This window comes from Cariama cristata, unplaced genomic scaffold (genome assembly GCF_000690535.1).
Source record: "Cariama cristata isolate BGI_N322 unplaced genomic scaffold, ASM69053v1 scaffold10386, whole genome shotgun sequence".
Taxonomy (NCBI): Eukaryota; Metazoa; Chordata; class Aves; order Cariamiformes; family Cariamidae; genus Cariama; species Cariama cristata.
This window is the reverse complement of record NW_009621602.1, coordinates 60,974-80,474: the sequence shown is the minus strand read 5'-3', so window position 1 is coordinate 80,474 and position 19,501 is coordinate 60,974. Positions and strand designations below refer to the sequence as shown.

General features: G+C 41.0%; 1 protein-coding gene across 1 annotated transcript in view; it reads right to left on the bottom strand.

Moving 5' to 3' along the window:
* Window positions 1-435: 435 nt before the first annotated feature.
* TRPC7 (transient receptor potential cation channel, subfamily C, member 7) overlaps window positions 436-19,501 on the bottom strand; it is a 72,467-nt gene continuing 53,401 nt past the window's right edge. The window contains exons 6-11 of the mRNA XM_009702030.1: window positions 19,032-19,296; window positions 12,059-12,254; window positions 8,959-9,180; window positions 5,904-5,984; window positions 1,321-1,396; window positions 436-578 (exon numbers count right to left, since the gene is read on the bottom strand). Coding sequence (XP_009700332.1) covers window positions 436-578; window positions 1,321-1,396; window positions 5,904-5,984; window positions 8,959-9,180; window positions 12,059-12,254; window positions 19,032-19,296 — 983 coding nt within the window. The remainder of the gene's footprint in view (window positions 579-1,320; window positions 1,397-5,903; window positions 5,985-8,958; window positions 9,181-12,058; window positions 12,255-19,031; window positions 19,297-19,501) is intronic.

Sequence of the window (19,501 nt, the reverse complement as noted above, 5' to 3'; positions counted from 1 at the left end):
GTACACACCCAAGGATAGGAATTTTAAAAATTTTTCAAGGAATATGCTTGGCACATTTTTTCTTCAGACTTCAGCCAGTTCTGATCAGTACAGTCTCAGTTGATATAAATGAGCACAGTTGCATTGTCTTCACTAGAGTCAGATGAGTGAAGATCTGGCTTTTTTGCCTTTAACTAGAGGTGCCTTCCCTATGGTGCATCTATTTCTGATGTCAAAGGGCATATATTTTTACCAGTAAGTCACTTTTGTATCATAAAAGGTTTAACTGCTAGCTCACCAAGCACAGGAGTAATGCAAAGTGCTCCTGCCAATACTTGCTAGTTAGCAAAAGTTGACTGTGTGGTACCCATCTTTTATATATTTTTTGCCCTCCTAAGATGCTGGTTGAAACTGAGCAATGTTTAAAAAAACAGTTGCCTTTCTCTGTGTTCACCATCAAATGTCCTTATTTAAGTTCTTCCCAAATTTGTCACTCAGCTGCTGTATTAGTCTTGCCAGCTCGCCAGTAGCTTGTGACTTTTCCTCTAAGAGTTCATAGCGGAGACTAGAAATATCTTGCTTAATCTCTTTAAGTTCTCCTAAAAGGAGGAAAATGTTCTTGTTAGCAATATTGAATCAAATAAGTAATCACTATAGTTTTAAGACCTGAGAGAGCATTAATTTCAGTGTGCTTGGTCGTGAATGTGTGTGGAGCTCCATAAGAGGTCCCTGCATTTATGCACTTATTATTTGTTACTAAGAAATAATCTGTACTTGTAGTGGTGGTACTGACAGCAATAGCAAGTATGTATGGAAAGTTTGTCTTTTTTCTCAAGTCTATTCTCTCTCCACATATTGATCTCCACCTACACTGGGCATTTGCAGGAGGGTAGCAGTTAATGGGTGTTAGAAGGAGATTCTTTTCCATCTGCATATAAATCCTACATGACACCATGGCAATACAAACCCTTATCCACTTCAAAAAAAAGTCCTTGGGGCAGGCATGAGCAGTAAAGTCAGAAATTGCTTTACTTAGACACTAAGATAAGGTTGGGTGTTGGCAATACCCTGGGTGTTGTAAAGCAAGGAGAGGTAGAGTTATGGGTCAGATCAGGACTATGTAAAGATCCTATGAAATATTTGTTCTGCTAAGGAAAATGAAAGACCCAGAACTTCAAGAGCATTAAGGTGTCTGAGAGGCACCACTGCTCACCTTAGTGCAAACATGAGCATGCCCTCGCTTTACAGAGGATGTTATCTAAGCTCAATCCTATTAGTGGCCATATCAGTGGCAATAACATTACATGCTCTAATCTGTGTCAATTATAAAAATCCACTTGCCTTCATTGACCTCATCATTTTCTCGGTCAACCTGAGCCTTCAGTACATACCGCTTAATCAGACGTTTCATTATTTTCTGAAAAGAGAACAGAAACCCTTATCTTAATGGGAGTTTATCCTCGTTGCCTCAATTCTAGATGTATTATGAGCAATTCAAACACCAGATTTCACTATGGATAAAACCTGGCTTCAGAGGATGCAAAGAGAATTTTTTTTTATTGACTTCCCATTTATTTTATACTTTATATTATGAACTTTGTACTACAATAGTTGATTGACAGCCATTCCATATTGAGCCCTGGGGTATTTTGTGGGATGCACGTGAATGTAGGGTATGTCCCACAGACAGAAAGAAAACACAGATGATCTAATAGCAAGCTAAGAAATGGGATCCAGAGCCTTCCTTTAGCATGTTGCTGTTTAATGTATCAATAAAAATACTTTACAGGAAGAAATAAGTGGTTTATTAATGATATTAGCAAACTCACTCATGATGATGAACATCTCACCCAAGGTTAACAGAAAGAATCTGTTTGCCTTGCAATTGAGGTTTTAGGACAGAAATCAAATTTAGTGAAGGACAGAGAAAAGAGTTTGAACAGAAGTGGAGAACTTGGCTTAAGTGAGAGAAATTTCTTAGGGAAATGGCAGATTTTAAGGGACATGCACAGGGAAAAAAAATAGAGCCATGTAGACTTATAAAATGGGAGATGATTGTTAGTAAGGAACAGTGTATATGGAAATAGTAGAAGATGGCTATGGATATGAGCTTGCAATGTGATATTGTTCCAAAACCCGCGTAAGTTACATTTATCTAGAAGGAAAGTAACTTTGGCAGTCAGTCTACACACTGGGTTACAGCTGAAGGTCTGCGCCATTGCCAGTTCTTCACTACAGAAAATACATTCATTGATGGGGAAAATCTCAACTATGATAAACATAAAAAGGATTGCTCTGTCAGAGACGGTGATTTAGGTGCATCCTCTGCAAACAGAGGAGAGCTCAGTGAGCATCCAAGAACAAATATACAAACGTCTCTCGTTGACCAGATGGCCACTGCTAAGGGAAAAGCCTCTCCCAGCATGGGCTCACTTATTCACAGAGCAATCACCTGTCTCTGCTTTGAACACCACTGGAAAACACTGCAAATGGTGTGAAATATGAATTAAGAAATCAGTACACTTGCTTTTTTTTCTTAGTAGCCAAATACGGACTATAGCAGTGCAAAAGGCATATGAACATCAAAAGAAGGACCCAGCCATTTGTATATGTCATACAATCATGGAATATGGGATGGCTAAGACTGTTCTTGTATCTAAGAGGCATCTGGCTAACTGGCTGAGTCATTAAGGCAACAGAGATGAGGCACAGCGCACGTACGGTGTGTTGAAGATGGCCAAGGTAGTAGAATCCAGAGGGAGGTAGGGTTGTCACCTGAGAAAACATAAATGAAGTAACGTTTGGGGAAAGTAGGGAAAACCTGGCTCCAAAAAGAAATTAATTTTTCAGAACAGACAACAGGAAATTTACACTAAAACAAGGAAGCAGCACACAGTGAATGCTCTTATTACCTGGAAAAAAAAGATAACATAGCATCTATCTACTCCAGTTCCCATACAGCTTGTATTTTTGATGGACACTACTCAAATGCTATCCTATATTAACCACTATGTGTGATAGAAGTCACAAGCTTAAGGCTGCCTCGTCTATCAAACACATGTTGTAGTCAGATTTGTTTACAGAAGCTAAACATTAGAAATGTGACCACTTTTTAACAAGAGCCTACTTAGCCACTTTAATATATATTTCTGCCAATAGCTTTAGGAAAGTAATTAATTTTTGCCTCAATATTGCACTGTGGTTTCTAAACTTTGCTTCTCCCCTTTTCCTCAGTACTGGTCCTTGTAGCTGCAATGAGTGAAATAGCCTCTTGGCAAAATAATCCTGGTTCCTGCAGGGAAATGCTGAACAAAACTTACAGACTGCCTCTTGGTAATGAATGCTAGACTTGAAACAATTCAAATACATCTGATTTCTATAAAGTACTGTTCCTCTATTCTCTAAAAGTTAATGGAAATTCTTCACGTCTTAGAGATCTTTTATACTATGCAACACTCCATGTTGGTCTTAAAATTGTCTTAAGAGGATAGGTTCTAGGAACAGAATAGGTTCTATGCATTTGTAAATCATAGCTCTGCACTTTTGTACGTATTTATTGCACAACCTTCAAGCTCTGCATTTGCCATCAGCTATCTGAACACCTTCTATACCTTCTAGCGCAGAGGGAAATAAGAAGAAAAGGACAGATTTGTCGCCAAGGCACTGAAATTGGACTCATGAGACTTGGGGTTCAATTTCTGGTTCAAGCGTAGGCTTTTTGGGTCTGACAAGTCCTGCTGGACCTCAGTTCCTTGTCTTTAATGTGGAGGGCATGATGTCTTCCCACTCCACTATTTATAGTGTTTTATTCTGGACTCCATTTGTATGCAGCATTGGAGATCACATTGTTACAGACTTTAATGCTGCTATTTAATTCACAGGTTTCTTCTTGATGCTGTGTTTGTGGACACTGTAGATGCCATTTGGCATGAGTGTGGGAGGTCCCAGGGCAGCACTAATGGGAGGAAAATGCTTTGCACCTTCATGTCCCTGGTCAAACTCAGATGCATGTCAGCAGGGATCAGAGGGGACAACTACTCACTGGAGCATCAGATCTCAAACCTGATGCTCTCAAATGCCCATGTTATCAGTTAGGCAGTAGAAGAGCTCAAGAGTGAAGCGAGTGAAGGAATTTGCTCATTTCTCACCTCTTTGCTATTTTGCCTCTGCAAACAGCAAAGAAATATACTTCTAAGACTTTAAAAGTACAAACTATTCCTTCCATTTTTTTCCTGACAAATTCGTTCCTGAGTTTTGTAGATGAAGATGTCATTGGTAGCACAATAGACTGCAGTGCTGAAAGTTGGAAAAACTTGTGAGCTTAGCGCAGCATTTTAGTGATACTCTGTCTCAAAGTCTCAGCTCAAGAGGGTTTGATAGAGGTATCATTTTGCCCGGACTAGTTTATTCCCAGATCATGGCAGCCATGTATTGACTTGTTCCTCCTCCTTTTCAAATTATTGCATGTTTAGATTCTGTATATTTTTGTTATCCCTCAAGAGCACTGTCTGTATGTAGTCCAAGTAGACAGACTGCAGATAAATCACTTGATAAATACCACTAAAGAAAACAGTTCAGCAAGAAGCTACTGCTTCGGAGGTTTTCCCAGTTGGAGAAGAAAGCTTACTGGTCACATTAGCAAACTGTTTGTTGTTCTTTATATTTAGATAGTCAAGACTATTACATTCTCCTTATGTTATTTGGGCAATTTCTTCCTGCAGCAACTGAAACTTTCTAAGATCCTTTGAAGACAAACCTAGTAGGAGCATTACTAAAGCAAAATAACAGGTAGTTATCTTTTTCTGTCCATTTTTCACAGCCTGCTTTGGCTTTTTCAGCCTTGGAAATAAGGGTCTAATTTACCACAAACATTAGGCAGTCTCATTTAGAAATAATAGCTGCAGGAAGAGAATGAGTCCAGTAGAAGCTGACACATCTTTCCGTTACCTGTGGGTTTGAATGGACAGGAAAATGTCAGAAATGCTGAAATGACATTTTGAGTGGGACACAATAATTTTTTCCCTTTGCCTTTGATGGTATCCAGCCAACTAACTCCAGATGCCAGACAGAATGTATCCCATTTCTAAATTAGATTTTTAGATACTCCTGCTATACTGTAACAAAAGCCTGAACAACTTTTAAAACCACTAGAAATTTATTACTGGTACAACCTAGGAGCCCATTGTGTGGGATGCTGTACCAACACAAGACAAACGGGTTCTTGAATTGCCATTGCACATTTTATCCAACTTAACTATCACTTTCCTCAACTCTCTTTAATGTCGATTCCTTCAGACATACCACTTGCTGTCAAATTCCTTTTCACTTTATGTTAAAAAATAGGGAAAAAATCCCATGGGGCACATTTTGCTTATTTTGTTACCCTACTACACATGTTTGCACAAGAAATAATACATCTGCTGGCACAAACACTCCAGCTGAGACAGACAGTTGTGTTGGGTCCTGCGATGGCTGGGGTACCCCGGGCCACCGCTGCAGCTGCAGGTATTTTTGAACGATACCACATTGCAGGTTTAGCTTGGTAGGACAAGTCGCTGCCAGAGAAAGCACATGCAAATGTTAATGCAAAGACTGGAGAGATGACTTGATGTCATGACAAATGAGATGCTGTCAATGCAAGAATGGAGGATTAAAGCGTGAATGATATTTTTTGTATTAAATTAAATACCCTTGTGCGGAATTAATTAGCATGACAAACGCTAACCCCATGTGTACTTCCATGGGTGATTGAGAAGCTGTGTTTGTCTCTGAAGTCCCCCAGCCCAGCCCAGTGCTGGTGCTAAGCCACAGACTGGCAAGTCACAGGGTGGCATCGACTGGAAGAACGCAAACATGACCCTTGCAGGTAAGAGCTGTTCACTGATAGATCTCTTCCCTGGCTCTTGCGTTCGTGCTGTGATTACCTGATATCTTGTGGGCTTGTTATAAGCATTCTTCCCAGAAAAATTTTCTGTATTTCGAGTGCTAGAGTGAAAACGAACTTTCTGAAATTATAAAACATCATGATATAATTAAATCAATGACAGCTTCTCGTACCCAGACAGACCCAAACTAAACAGAGCTTTATAAAAACAGTAGGAAATGGTTCAATGTATAATTAGAATAAAAGCCAGCACTTTCAGGTCTAAAAAAGTAAACTTTTGAAAGACAAAACCCACAAATTACTGAAAAAAAATATTGGATTCTAAATTGTCTAGACAAAAATGGTATTCTTACACAAGTTTTAGACAAAAAGATGTTAAAATGCACAGAATATGTTAATCTAAAATAGGTTGGTGATTATCATTTTATAACAATTTAAGAAAGGAGGAAAAAGAAATACTTATGTTTAAAGAGAACAAATTGCTGTGGTACAAAAACAAATTCTGAAACAGAGTTGATTTTCCTTGGTCCTTTTAAAACAGCAGTACCATTTGTTACTTTTTTAGCTCAGCAAAAATATACAATTTTTTTAGATAGAGCAATTTTTTTTATCAGAAGACATCACAGCTACTAATTTTGTACTCTAGAAACTTCCAAGGATTTTTCTGAAGACCACACACAATATTTGTAACAGATTTCTTTAACTCCATTATCCGCTTCTGAACTACTTTGGTTCAAGCGGTAATGAAAAATACCACTTATTCAAAGGAATTAATTCAAATCATAGACCGAAAGGAGCCAATATATATCATAGGCCTCTGAACCTATATGCAAGTGTATGTACAGGGAAAGCCCTGGTTAAGGATTTTTCTTCCCTGACTGGGTCAGAGATCCTCAGAAACAGGTGATTTTTTTTTTTGTTATTATTTTTTTAAAATCCGGAGGCTGATAATCATTGGACTAAAAGTCTGAAATAATCCTGTAATTATTTTTTATTTCTTACTCATCAGGTGTGCCATGGTCTTACAGAGACTGTTTTGATGATCTGTGAACAAAATCAACAGGCAAGAAAGAAATGACTGATACTCTTATTTGTTTATATCAAAGCCGTGGAAACTATGAATTTTGCGTGAGTTCCATGAAAAAGGGCAAGCCAGACACTTTCACTCATGTGGTTTGGGGAAGGAGGGGCTTCGAGAAGATTTTATTACTTTAGTTTATGCTTTGAAACAGAAATTAAATTGCAAACAAAGCAAGCTTCATGTTGTTAGGTTCAAATAATATTTTAAAAATATTATCTCTTTTAATCATTATTTGAGATAGTTAAAGGACAAACATTTCTTTTATTTCAAGACTCCACTGTTCTAGTGGGTCTTTCAGCAATCAATAGTAGTGTTAAACAAATTTATAGAGTAAAGTGCTCCCAAATGCTTGTCTATCTTGGCAATACTCACTGTGTTGGTTAGCTAAATTAATTGATAACATGGAGTAGACCTCGTAGATATACTTCTCCCTTCAATTTAGGTTCTGGCAGAGACTGAATGAACATCAGACCTGAGCAGTTCTCTTAAATTCATGGGAGCATGATCTCCTTCAAGGCCATGGGCTTTGCCTGGAGCCAGATTGTTCACCGTGAGTTGTATTGCTCAGCTGTTTGCTCCTTCAAGGAGAGCCAAGAGATCCAGACAAAGCCCAAAAGCAGATTGCACATTACAAAGGCAAACCCTTCAAAGTCTCCTCCAACCTTCCTTTCCTTCTCCTCGGTGTCTCTTATTACACCTCTTCCCTTTTGCAAGCTTAAAACTAGTGGCTGGCTGCCCACACGTCAATCAGGGAGTCCCCATGTCACCCACTTCTTCCCTCTCCTGTGCAGTGCCACACAGCTGGGGTTTTAAAACCTGGATGGATGGGTCTGAGAGCAGGCTGAGGGAATAGCACCTAGAAAGGCTGGCCAGCCTGCCAAGAAGCCGCACTGACCTCTCACATGCAGTGGCTGTAAGAAATAAGAGACAACACATTTCAGAGGGCTTGTCTTTTCCCCCAGGAGTGGGTTCCCAGTGTTGTTCTCTTCTTTCAAACCCAACTTGAGCTGAGAAAATTAAATAAATGCCAGGACACATAAGCAAAACTGCCTCCTTGCATCTTTGAATCCACTGAATTTGATGACAGCAGCTGAGCAGCTGCGGCTGAGTTCCTGTGAATGTTTTGGGTGTTTTCTTCTCCAATGTAAAGCAGGTGGGCTTGCCCTGTGAGTGGAATTGTGTTTGTTATAAATTTATGTGCTAGGAACGCTTCATCCCAGTGATGCTCTGCACTGTGTTGCAGATAGTAATTTCCATGGGCAACATCATTTTCTCTAATTTCTCTGGCATTTTCCCATGGGGGAACAAAGCTAATTCTGTGGGAAGGGTCTGGATGCTAATACTCTTTCATCTCTCTTGCTTTGTCATGTGGACACTCACTAGCGCTAAGGAAAGCGTGCCGCTCTGTAGCCGGTATTTGCAAAGCAAATTTCTACTTCAAATGACCAAAGGGGCGGTGGCTGAGGCAGGATCTACCCATTAGTGGCTATGCATCACCAGGCAGATGTAAGTGGAGAGGTTGATAATTATAACTTTAGGTATCTGGGAGGTGTTATTAAGCACTGCTTGGAAACTTGTTCCAAAACCTGGTATGGCAGTAAATGTTGTAATGATAGTAAAGTTAATTTGGAAATAACTTAAAAGAAGGTGGGTGTTGTGAAAAAGCATAAAGGCCTGCTGGGTAGATGAGGAGTCAGACAAGCTGGGATCCTGTTTGCATCTCTACGTCTGCCCTCTGTCTCAGACCTTGCTTATTTGACCTTGGGAAACTCTTATAAAAGTGCCTGCTGCTATAAAAGTTGCTCTTTTCCTGGTAGCCAGACAGTGCCTAGTATAATGAGGCTACAAATTTGGGAGGACCCTTTAGGTGCAATGTAATACAAGTAACATGCAATGATGAGGCTGAGTAAGAGGCTGTGATGTCCCTGACCTACCCATGTACCATGCAAACCCCTCCAGAATGTTCTTGGCGTGAATCCTTTCTACAAAGGTGAAAAGTGAAGATACAACATACCCGTTGTTTGGAATTCAGCATCCCCATCTCAAGATCATTTTCACAGTTTTTGGCCTTAGATTTGCAGAGTTTTATGAGGCACATTTTTATTCTCAGTATGAGATAATAAAATGATTTAGGGCTTGGCACTAGATTAAAAGGAGCAGGTAAAGTCCTTCCTTCGTCAAAGTAGGATAGCCAGAGCTTGGCACGTGCAAACTTCCATTCCACATCTGCATCCTCCTTGGGAAGGGAAGAGAAAAAAAAAACAACAACCACCTGAATGCATAATTAGTAAATAGGAAGGAATTTAGTTATGAGAAGGACAAACATACATGTAGGATTTAACTAGAATTGGATTTGTATTTGCCAAACCAAGACCCCTGCACACAACATGTCTTTGTAGGCTTCTCTGTGGTAATCTCAAAACAAGAAAAATTTGAATAAAGCAATGGATAAACAGAAAGTATAAATCCTCCAAATACTAGACTATTTCCTATTTCCTTGGATATCAAAGGAGTTGTCTTCCAGTAACAATCTGGTGCTTGTGCTATACTGATAAAAGACTGTATGAGAACATATGCAGAGTCATGGAAAGCGGAAGAAACTGTTATGTGCACAACAACAGCAAAGACTGTCTGTGATTAACTGCAATGCTATCTAACTGCCAGCTAACTGTTATCACTGCCTTTGCCAGGAATCCCCCACAGAAGAGGCTAGGTGGCTGATTTCTTCTATCATTAACTGATTTCCTCATGGATCCTGTTTGCATTCACCATCACATATCCCTAGATCAATACACCTTAATTCTCTTACTGTTCACCTCACTGGATGAAGGTGGAGAAAAAGTCCATCACTCAGTGCCTGTGAATCTCCTTTGTGAACTGTCAAGGTGGGCCAGGATCACTTCCAAGTACAAGGTAAGGTTAGCACATCCTTTATGGACCTGCTTGGCATTTGTTCAAGAGGATGGCCAAGGCCATGTATAAGGATCATTTATCAGGTAAAAGAAAGGATGAGATACAGCTGCTCTACAGCTGTTTGCATTGTGGTTTGTATGGAGGCCAGCAGCATCAATAGAAGCATGGGTCTGCCAACACCTCGTACTCATGTACATCTGTGTTCTGCTGAAATAAATAACCTCTGATTACCCCATACCTCTGAAACCCAGTCAAAAACTGGCATAACACAATTGAGATTAATTCTGTCACAGTTACAGCAATATGTCTTTGTCAATGGAGCAGCATTCACTTCTGCCATTTGGTCTTCTCATTGTTTGGGGTTGCACCTCACAGAAGCCTTAAGCTGAATTACAGCAAAAATCACTTGTGAACAGTTTTAACGTTTTTCTGTTAAGCAGTTAAGAAGCTACTGATGCAAGTAGTTCTGGTTTCTGGCTGGCAAAAGGACTTTTTCTTTCTATAAATGCAAAGTTTGCAGGAAGCAGTAATACTTGAGGCATAAACAGAAGAAAAACAGAAGTAGCTGAAGAGAGATGTTCAATGGAAAGCATGAGAATATGGTCTTGTCACTCCAGCTAACAGTAAAACATATCTACACTGGCCATGATGGAATTTAACTCCTAAGAAATGACCATCTTTTGTGGTTATTGACATTGCTGTTGTCAGAGAAACACATTGGCAAAAAGGACTTTCTCTGCCATCAGCAGGATTGCTGTCTTTAATCTGCCTGCTACTGAGGACTGAAAGGAACGAGTATGAGATTTACTGGTTTGTCCCAGTCCTCGGGCAGGAGTATCTGGGCCAAATAGCTCACACTTGTTTTGCTTGCTCATAGTTACAAGTAGTCTTTAACAAATTTTTGAAAATTTCCTCACAATCAAGAAGGATGATAAAGCGTTTTTCCAGGAAAAACATCATCACGAAGTTTAGACTAGAGAGTTAATATAGGCCACCTGCTCAGGTATTTTTAGAGATTTTTCTTTGGGAACTTTCAAGAGCTCCTCTACCTACTACAATAAGCTAGAAAATGCAGTAAGAGGCTGAGACCCCTTCAGAAGTAAATCCTGTTTCAGTAGAAGAAGATTCAGGAAGATGCTTGATCTCAAGTGATTAGAAACCTTTGGGGAAATGACTGTGCCTTCTGCACACAGGAAAGCTGCTGGGGCAGAGAACATATGTAAGGTCTCTCTGACATTTAGACTTGGTCACAGCATGCGCAAGAGAGAGTTACATTTGCACTACAGTACATGGATGAATCAGATACTACAGTGAGAAAATATTTCCAGCTATGGTCTTTTGCATTGTCAGCTTCTGAGGGGAGATTAGAACAAAGAAATGATACAAACCCAACTACAGAAACTTGACGTTTAACTAATCAGAAAAAAAGAGGTGACTCAGCATTAACATTACCCAAACATTTTTTTTTCCTGCTTTTATTTACATTAGCAGGAAGTTGTTGATGTCCAAAGCATTTAGCAAATCCAGTCTGCTGATAGCAGTACTCCTGAACAAGGTTGGGTAAACGCTGCAATTGCCTTTCTGCAGAAACCTATTCATATTCCTTGAAGGCCGTGTTCATATCCTTTAAGAGTTGCTTTTTGTCAATGTCCATGTAGTTATGTTTTACAGACCTAGACACTTCTCAAAAAAAATCTGTATCAAGGTCATATGCCTGGTATTGGGAAAATACGGATTTTTGAAATAGACATACATGAGTTTTAGACCTAGATGGGCTTCAGCATTTAACCGGTAGAGGACAGGGCAAGAAGCCAGATGAAATATTACACAATTTGTCATAAGCAAACAATGCAGCTAAGGTAACACACATGGATAAATTATCATAACCAACACAGGGTGTAAAAAAATATCACAAATTGCTTTCATTAAATACATGTAAAGGAAATTGGGTTTACTCACAGACGGTCGTTAAAAACAAGGAAGCTGATGTTGTTCTAGAAATGATTCATTGTTAATTATTAATTCAATCCTAATTTGTGGAGGACAGACACAACCTTACCTCTTACAAAGTGCAAGATCTGTGTTTCAACAGCACTCTAATCTTGCATATGGAATAAACTACAGCTTCCTTGTTTTTTTGACATTTTCATTATCAGTGATAATTAAGTACATTGAGTTTGTAATCTAATTTCTTATCTTACCTCAATTTCCTGATAGGAGTTGTTGATCATGGCTATTAGCATATTAAGCAGCACCACCACCATAGTCACGTTATATACTCCATAGAGTACATATCCAATGTTCTCAATGAATTTGTGATCGTACTTCAGCACCACAGATATCACTTCAGATAAGCCAAATATTGACCAGAATAAGGTTTTAAAACTTTCTTCTACCCTAAAAATAAAGCAAACAATCACTTTATAGAGTTGACACCAGGTTAACCAGGCCAAATGCTAACAACAAAAGTGGCAATCCACCAATATAAACATGATGTCTTGGCACAGTCATCATAAGCCATTATCCATCACCGAGGGATGTGGCAAATCGTATTTCCTGATTTGATAAAGAAATATGATTTCTGATTAATACGATAAAGTTACAGTGTCGCCTTATTTGCTCCATCTGTTCTTCTCAGGTGCATTATTTGCCACTTGGATTTTGTGTCCCTATTAAGGACTTCTCCATGGGCAACTTGCAGTTTGAAACTTTCTTGTGCAGGGCTTTTAAATTCTGCTCACTCTCCCTTTTCTCATCCAGAGAAGACAGGCAGAGATCATGTGGGAAAGGGAAGAAGCAGCCTAGTTTGACCTCCTTCTATGTGGTTTCCAGGACAGCAGAGAAGCATTACTTTTTACCCAAGAGAAGTGACCGAAAAGTTCTGTTTAGTGGCACTAATATAATGAGCACAGAGTGTAAATATAGCCAGCCCATAGTCTGATTTTATTCCCATCCTGCTTTGGGACTGCAAACAGGTCAGACACTCAAGCATTTGTAGCAAAAATTTGAAACTAAGGAGTAGTAGAAGATGTTGCAGAGAGGCATTTTGATTTGATTATTACCCTTGCTTGAAAGTAGAAAGGAACCAGAGGAAAATAAAAAGGTTGAAAAACAGGAAAATAAAGACGGGAATAAGCCAACAACAAAGGTCAAAAGGAGAGACTGATGCAGAGGAGTCAAAGCTGGAACAGGCAGAAAGAGAGTAGCCACAGCTGAAAAGGAAGGAAGGAAGAGGAGGGATGCTGGTACATTTTGGAAGTAGTTTGCTTAATTTTTAATTTAGAAACAATTTTGCCTTCACTGAACAGTCCTTAGCATGTTAACGGTTAATTACCTCCCCTCTCCCCCGCCTACCAGGAGATAAATGTCTCATAAGAAAACAATGCCATTTACAAATTATTTTGATGAAATGTTTTTTACTATAGCGGCAGCCCAATCCTCCTAAATCTGTTCATAAAACCACATGATAGACACAAACTACAAGATATCCTAAGGGAATAATAAGCTTTACATCAACTCCAGTATCAATTACACCATGTATAAAAGCAAGATAAATTAATTTCAACCCTTTGAAGGGCTAGGGCAGAGCACTGGACAATTCCTTTCTGCCACAGCAAACTGGTATTTATCTCCCATCATAACTTATGGTATTCCATATTCCATTTACAAGTAGTTGTAAGACTGCAGTAAATATTTAAGTTTTATTTTCAGCCAGTATAACTGCATTGACTTGTGGGGAGTAACCCTGAGTGGCATTTTAAATAGATGTTGCACAACTTTGTTTAAAACGTGTCTTTCTATTGAGTCTCCGTGATACTCAGAGTCACTGATACCATGTCCACTCCCCCTTGCTGCTTTGCAGGAGGCTTGGACACCATGCAAAGAGACCCTTGTGGGATGAGCTGTGTGCTGCAAACAAGTGCCATCACTTTTCCACTTGCTGGACATTTCCTCTCCTGTAACACTCTGCTCTTGTCTCCTGCCCTCACCTGCAGGAAAGGGGAGCTGGCATTAGTGTGTCAGATACCCTTAATTTTTAGGTGGCAATCTGGCCAGTGCTTATTCTATAAATGTTGTGCTTTCCAGTTAAAGAACACATATAACACCAAAAATCTCTGGCTTTGAAATCCACCACCTAAGTCACTTATCAAACTAATAAAAACCATAACCCCCAGCCTTGATCTCAGCAGCACCCTGCTATTAACCTTCCTTTTTTAATTTGGAAAGGTTCCCTTAGTTTTCCACCCTGCCGGCAGATTTTAATACAACGTGTCAACTCTGCTCCTTTTCTGCAGCTTTAAGCATTAACCTTTGTTCTGGAGTAGTGCCAAATTTTCCCTGAAAAGTTAATTAAGGACTGCGAGCAGCCTTGAGTGTCCTGAGCACTGCGGAGGAGGCAGGCAAGGGCCAGGGTGCCAGCCTCCAGTGCAAATGTCCATAGCCCTTATTCCCAGGTAAGGGACCAGTGCCCAAGGTGGTGGGACTGGGAAGGTGGTGCAAGAGCTGGACCTGACCTGTAGCACCCCAAAACGGTGCTTAGCAATGCCCCCAGGAACTGGGGAAATATTTCTAAGGAGACCTTGTACTACTCCATCCCTATCCTCCAAAAAGGCTGGATGGCTCTTTCCTTCTCCCTTTTAGATTACTGCCAAATTGCACAGGATTTGGCACAGGTCACAGGGAAGATTGGGTTTTTTTTTTTTTTTTGAGAAGTCTCACTAAAACAGGAGACGAGGATGTTTGGAGCCAAGTTCTCAAAGATTCCAAGATGCTGATGTGTCTCATTGTTGCCAGCAAAGCAATTTACCCCCTTCCTGCAAGGTCAGCGGGTGTTTTATCCTTCTCAAAGGCAGACAAATGAAGGAACGGAGGAAGTCAGGAGTCCTGCCCAGACCGACAGCTCCTGGCAGCAGGAGGATCTGGCAGTGGCAGATTGACTGATGCTCCTTGTGGAGATGGGTACGCTTCAATCTCGCTCTCTACTGGGGTAGAGCCAACTGTTGCAGTGGGGAGAGAGCAGAGATATTTTTTTGTTTTTGTTTCAAGACACATAGTCCTGTAAAAGTTAAACAAAGAATTTGCATCAAAGAAGAAAACAGATGATAGGCAATCATCTAGTTGCAGATTTTCCTCGCTTTTCTAAACAGCAGTGTGCCATTCATCAAAAAAGATCACGGCAAGGCTATGATTTCATGTCAATCTTGTGTCCTCTGCTTTAAGAAAGCTTAAGGCACCCTTTCAGACTTATTTCCTTAAATTGATTCGTTGAGATTTAACACTGCCGAAAAAGCAATGCAGTCAATATAATCTACAAAAATAACACATTTTGACAAGGGAAAATGAGAAGCAAAAAGCCTTCAAGCCTCGAAGTAACATTGGCACTGAGCAGTGAGTCACATTTCCCTTTGGGGAGAGGGAGACAGAAAACCTCGCGTTGTAGCCTTCAGCCTGATTTGTGGTGTGGAAAGCAAGACGAACGCAATCAGTCTTGCCTCCATTTCGATTTTGTTTGCATAGCATGTTCTTAATTACAGGCTGTTTCAAGAGCTGTATTCTGTACACAGCATACAATAAACAGATAAACATAGCTGGGGTCGGTTGCAACTGTCATGGAAATGGTCTACTTTTCAGCACTGAAGGACTTAAAATTTTTTTTGACAATATACCATGGTTAGTTAAATAATCTCTGTATTTAACTGTGTGAAGTCCACTATGTCTTTATCTCCTTGGCATCCAGAACATTAAAATGGAAGAAACAACAGAAACTTGGCCTGATAACTCAGTTCAGAGGCCACTGGGGTGCTACGTGCTTGCTCTGTAAATGGCAACACAAGAAAAACGAGCCTGTGATTTCAAAAGCGCAATAGCAGGGGAAGCTGAAAGCTAAGTTACACCAAACATTCACTGATTATTATCATTAGAGCTAAGAAAGCAATTCCAGCTGAGTGTTATCTGGACAAAAGTACACTCTTTTTTCTACCTATGTACTGTCCTGGGAAGCTGTGGTTTTCTTAAATGCCGAGTTTGAAGTTATTTCGGTGAGTAGCTATATGTCTAAGGTTTCTCAGTAAGGCTACCCAGTGAGCTGACAGTCCAATGCCCTTTGAAACCGGCCACAATCAATTAGTGCACAAATCCAACAGGTCTTTTTCTGTCGTGATTAGCCAAATGATCTCTGAGAATCAGATCCCATAGTTGAATAGTCACATTTCTGAGTATAAAACTTACTTTCTGTAAAATTTCACCCATCCTCGTTAGAATTCACAAGCATAACCCACCATGAAGTGCATTCAGTGACGTCTCTGAAGTCACAGAACGGTTATGCGGACAGCAAAGTAAATGTTTATCTTCTTTGCCCCAGTGAATTTTCAGTGAATGAACAGTTGAGTTCCTTATTCAGCTCTAACACTGAAATCTTCCTTCTTTTAATGAAAACATTAGCGGCAGCAGGAGCCCACCACCTTCAGCAAGGCCCACAGGCAACTCACAAAAAACAGAGAAGGAAACATTGCTGGAGCTGGTAGCTGCCCATCTGCCAATGTAACCTTGTCATTAGCTTATTAAAATTGTTTGAGACTGTATACCTCAGGGTTTCTGGCTTGTTGAAAGAGATGTCTGAGAAGAATTTTCGGGATGAATGTTAATCTGTTCTCTTTGTTTCATAAGATGAAAGCGCTCACTTTCACTGATCATCATTTGACACTCCTGTGTTTTTAAATAATCAGAAGAAAATAACTCTACTTTAAATCTCTTCTAAACTCTCAAAAGGAAAATTTATACTCATGGAAATTTTGCTTCATAACAACAGGAAGTCCCTCCAGGATAAGTAGTCACCAGGCTGAAGTTAAGGAGGAAGAGCACTGCCTTTTGACAAGACTCTCCCCAATCCAAACAGCCTTCAGGCATTTAAGCAATCTTTACTCCAATGAGCAGTCGTCATTTGAGTTAATATTTCCTTATTATTTCCATCAAAACATAGTAACTACTGGACGATCCACTTAGGTGATGAGTGCTAATGAGAGAGTTACTGCACAACTTTGCATCAGAGACTGGAATTTGTTGCTGATGTGCTCTAGTGATGTGCCTGGGGGATACCGTAACCGAGGGTTACTATGCCGCCAGGCAATCAAGGACGGTATTGACTCAACTTCTCATTAAGTCTTGTGCTTCAAGGGCATCTCCTTCTCTTCAAATAAGAAGCAAGTCACATCCCACACACTCAATTTTCTTCTACCTTACTACCGAGTGCAGATAAATGTAATTGCATCTGGCCTCCTAAATCCTTCCATTAAAATGTATCCTGAGGCTACAGGAGAGGCCTAGAAGGCATATTTGGCTCAATTACAGAAAGTAAACATTCTGTTACAAGATATATGTCGCACAAGAGGGTGATGTGGTAAAACTGACTCCTGTACATTTGGAAGGGATGAGCCACTTGCAGGACAGAAATGATGCTGAAAAGGTCATTTCTCCTAGAGGAGCTCCGAGCTAAGCCCCCAGCTCACCGTGTAACACGTTAGAGGAATGACACATCAAATGCCAGCTGCTGTCTGCTTTGCATCTGGTAAACGCTGTGGGCTCAGGCCTCCTTCCAGCCCAAATGATTCTATGATTACAAGCGTGGCGTGGCTGCCTAGAAGTCAGATCACAGCAAGGGGAAAACATTTTGCCAAGTTTTCCCCTTCCCTCACAGACGGGTGTGTGGGAAGGAAAGTCCCCACCATGTCCCTGAGGCAAGTCACGGTGGTTTTGTGAGACACAAAGCTGACTGCCACGGTGTTATGCTGGTGCCACATCGCAGTGCAAGGGAGGAGGCTTTCCTGTGGATATCATCCCTCTGTACTCTGCACTGGTGAGACCGCACCTCGAATGCTCTGTCCAGTTCTGGGCCCCTCACGACAAGAAAGACCTTGAGGTGCTGGAGCGAGTCCAGAGAAGGGCAATGAAGGTGGGGAAGGGTCTGGAGAACAAGGCTGATGGGGAGCGGCTGAGGGAGCTGGAGGTGTTCGGTCTGGAGAAGAGGAGGCTGAGGGGAGACCTGATCGCTCTCTACAACGACCTGAAAGGAGGGTGTAGTGAAGCTGCAGTTGGCCTCGTCTCCTAGGTAACTTGTGACAGGACGAGGGGGCATAGTCTGAAATTGCGCCAGGGGAAGTTCAGGCTAGAAATGAGGAGGCATTTCTTCACAGAACGGGTCGTTAGGCATTGGAATGGGCTGCCCAGGGAGATGGTGGAGTCCCCATCCCTGGAGGTGTTTTAGAAAAGACTGGATGTGGCACTTAGTGCAATGGTCTAGTTGGCACGGTGGTGTTAGGGCAAAGGTTGGACTCAATGATCCCAGAGGTCTCTTCCAACCAAATCAATTCTGTGATTCTGCATGGGACACATCTCAGACACAGCAGGGCACCAGGCTATCCTCTCCTCTGTAAGCTCCTTCAGGACCTCAGCTGTCCTCCATGGGGCTGGGACTTGGATTCCCAGGGTCCTGGAGAATCAATATTGCATTTTGTCCTACCTCTGAAGAGTTGTAGGCTCTCCCCTTTCAAAAGCATCCTCATTCTGAACCTCACTCCAGAAACATTTTGCCAACCTCTTTCTCTTCCCAACATCCCTGACAAGGTGGAGGTAGGACGTCCAACATGGCCACCTCCACAGGGCTCTGCAGCCACCCAGTGAGCACTGGTGGGTGAGTGTGACCCAGACAGACCCACTGCCCTGCGTGGCCAGTGATGCATGATGACTAGCAGCTGGCTCTGCAGAAGTGTACCTAATAATAACAGGGGCGCTCAGGTGGTATCCTAAAACAGATCTCAGATTAGCAAAATTCTCCCTTATTTTACATACATTTCAGCTTGCAATTTTAAGAATAATCTTAGGTCTAACCACTTCTCCACTGTTTCTCTTGGCTTACTATGCTGAACATCTCACAAAACATTTTCCCGATCTGTTATTTTGATTTCCAGAAATAACCGTTTCTGAACTACACATCTCCCTACTCTCAGGCCTTGAGCTGGCTGCCAGAGCTGGAGGCTCTGGTACAAGTTTCCCTGGCAAAATCTGGGTGTGACTTCCCCACATAGCTGTAGTAGAAACTATCTGAGTGGACCTTGAAGCAGCAATGGACCAGAAAGAACTGAGCCCTGCAAGAGCAGCCGCTTTTCCATAGGTACTCACGTTGTAAACGCGGGGTTGTATTTTGCACCAAGGTAGTAAGAGTAAAGGTTGAACATTCCAATCATGAATGCCAGGAACACCATGATGAAGATGACCATGAACTTGAAGATATCCTTCACAGTCCTCCCCAAAGAGATCTGCAGGGGGCCGAAGCTTTCGTTGGCTGGAAGAATGTAAGCAATGCGGGAGAAGCTGAGTACCACAGCTATTGCATACAGTCCTTCTGAAATGATCTGAGGATCCGAGGGAAGCCACTTGTTCCTGGCTAAAACAATACATGTACACTGGGTATTAGTAACAAAAAGTGTTAGATGGAAGCTATTATGATAAAAGACCCTTTTCCAAGACTGAATCTTGGGTTTTGGCCAGGAGTTAAAGAAAAAACAATTTTGGAACAACTGGTCACTGAAGTCCTTGGCATGCTGTATAAATATGGATGAGAAGAATTAGTTGTATTTTTCATATGGTAA